Here is a 1037-nt window from a genome sequence, read left to right as displayed (position 1 = left end):
CTTATCCTTAGCATCATCACTACTAACATACAACCTTCCAAAGACCAGATGCTCAATTAATGATAAGAATAAACGGGGCACAGAGCAAGGAATGTAACTTACTACTATTTTTTTTAAAGATTTTATCTATTTATTTGACAGAGAGACAGCGAGACAGGGAACACAAGCAGGGGGAGTGGGAGAGAGAGAAGCAGGCTTCCCGCCGAGCAGGGAGCCCGATGCGGGGCTCGATCCCAGGACCGTGGGATCATGACCTGAGCCGAAGGCAGACGCTTAACGACTGAGCCACCCAGGCGCCCCGTAACTTATTACTATTTAATTTTATCTGCATTCTTGAATAAGTTAAGGACATTCAGGTATATATCCTTGAATTTTAGAGAGAGAAAGACAAAAATGAATAGAACAAACCAATATTTAACTACATTTTACTTCGTTTCCATTTTAAAACCACAGTTGTATTTTTGCTAGTTCTTTCATATTTCCAAGAAAAATCCCTATTCCAAAGCCATATTATGTTGTTCTGGAACCCAAAGAAGATGCAAGGATTTTCAGGCTTTATTACACAACACCAAAACTACTCTTACTCTTAAATCTGACAGCAATGTGTGATCCATGTCATTTATAAACTTGGATTCTGAATCTAAATAAACATTCTATTGAAAGGAACTATATTTGTAAGCTACCAATGTATAACAGGAAAACAAAGAAGATAAATATTATGGCCTCACCAACCCCACTTTAGCCTCTCACTACTTCAACGCTGGCAGCCCTCCTCAACAACAAAGCGAAGACTCTGCCTCAGCCCTGTCTAGGGACGAGAGGAGCGGCTGGACTTGGCCCGGGAACGTGCACCGGCCTTGGTAACAGAGGCAGCCTGGGCTGCGGCTTGGGCTCGGGCTCGCTCTTCCTCATCTCGCAGAGCCTCTTCATAATGGAATGGGAAGGCACTGGGGACGGTATCATGAACCTTGGCCAAAAACTCTAGGACTTTCATCTTGCTGGTCTCAGCATGGGCCCTCGGGCCCCACAGGAACTCG

General features: G+C 44.3%; 1 protein-coding gene across 1 annotated transcript in view; it reads right to left on the bottom strand.

The window, feature by feature from the left end:
- Window positions 1–808: 808 nt before the first annotated feature.
- The window catches only part of LOC118004290, a 14471-nt gene continuing 14242 nt past the window's right edge, over window positions 809–1037 (bottom strand). Inside the window, 1 exon segment of the mRNA XM_034995631.1 lies at window positions 809–994. Within this exon segment, the coding sequence (XP_034851522.1) occupies window positions 809–994 (186 nt within the window).

Source organism: Mirounga leonina, unplaced genomic scaffold (genome assembly GCF_011800145.1).
Source record: "Mirounga leonina isolate KUSES-001 unplaced genomic scaffold, KU_Mleo_1.0 Mir_101595, whole genome shotgun sequence".
Classification (NCBI taxonomy): Eukaryota; Metazoa; Chordata; class Mammalia; order Carnivora; family Phocidae; genus Mirounga; species Mirounga leonina.
The sequence above is the reverse complement of the archived record's forward strand: the minus strand, read 5'-3'. Positions and strand labels throughout refer to the sequence as shown.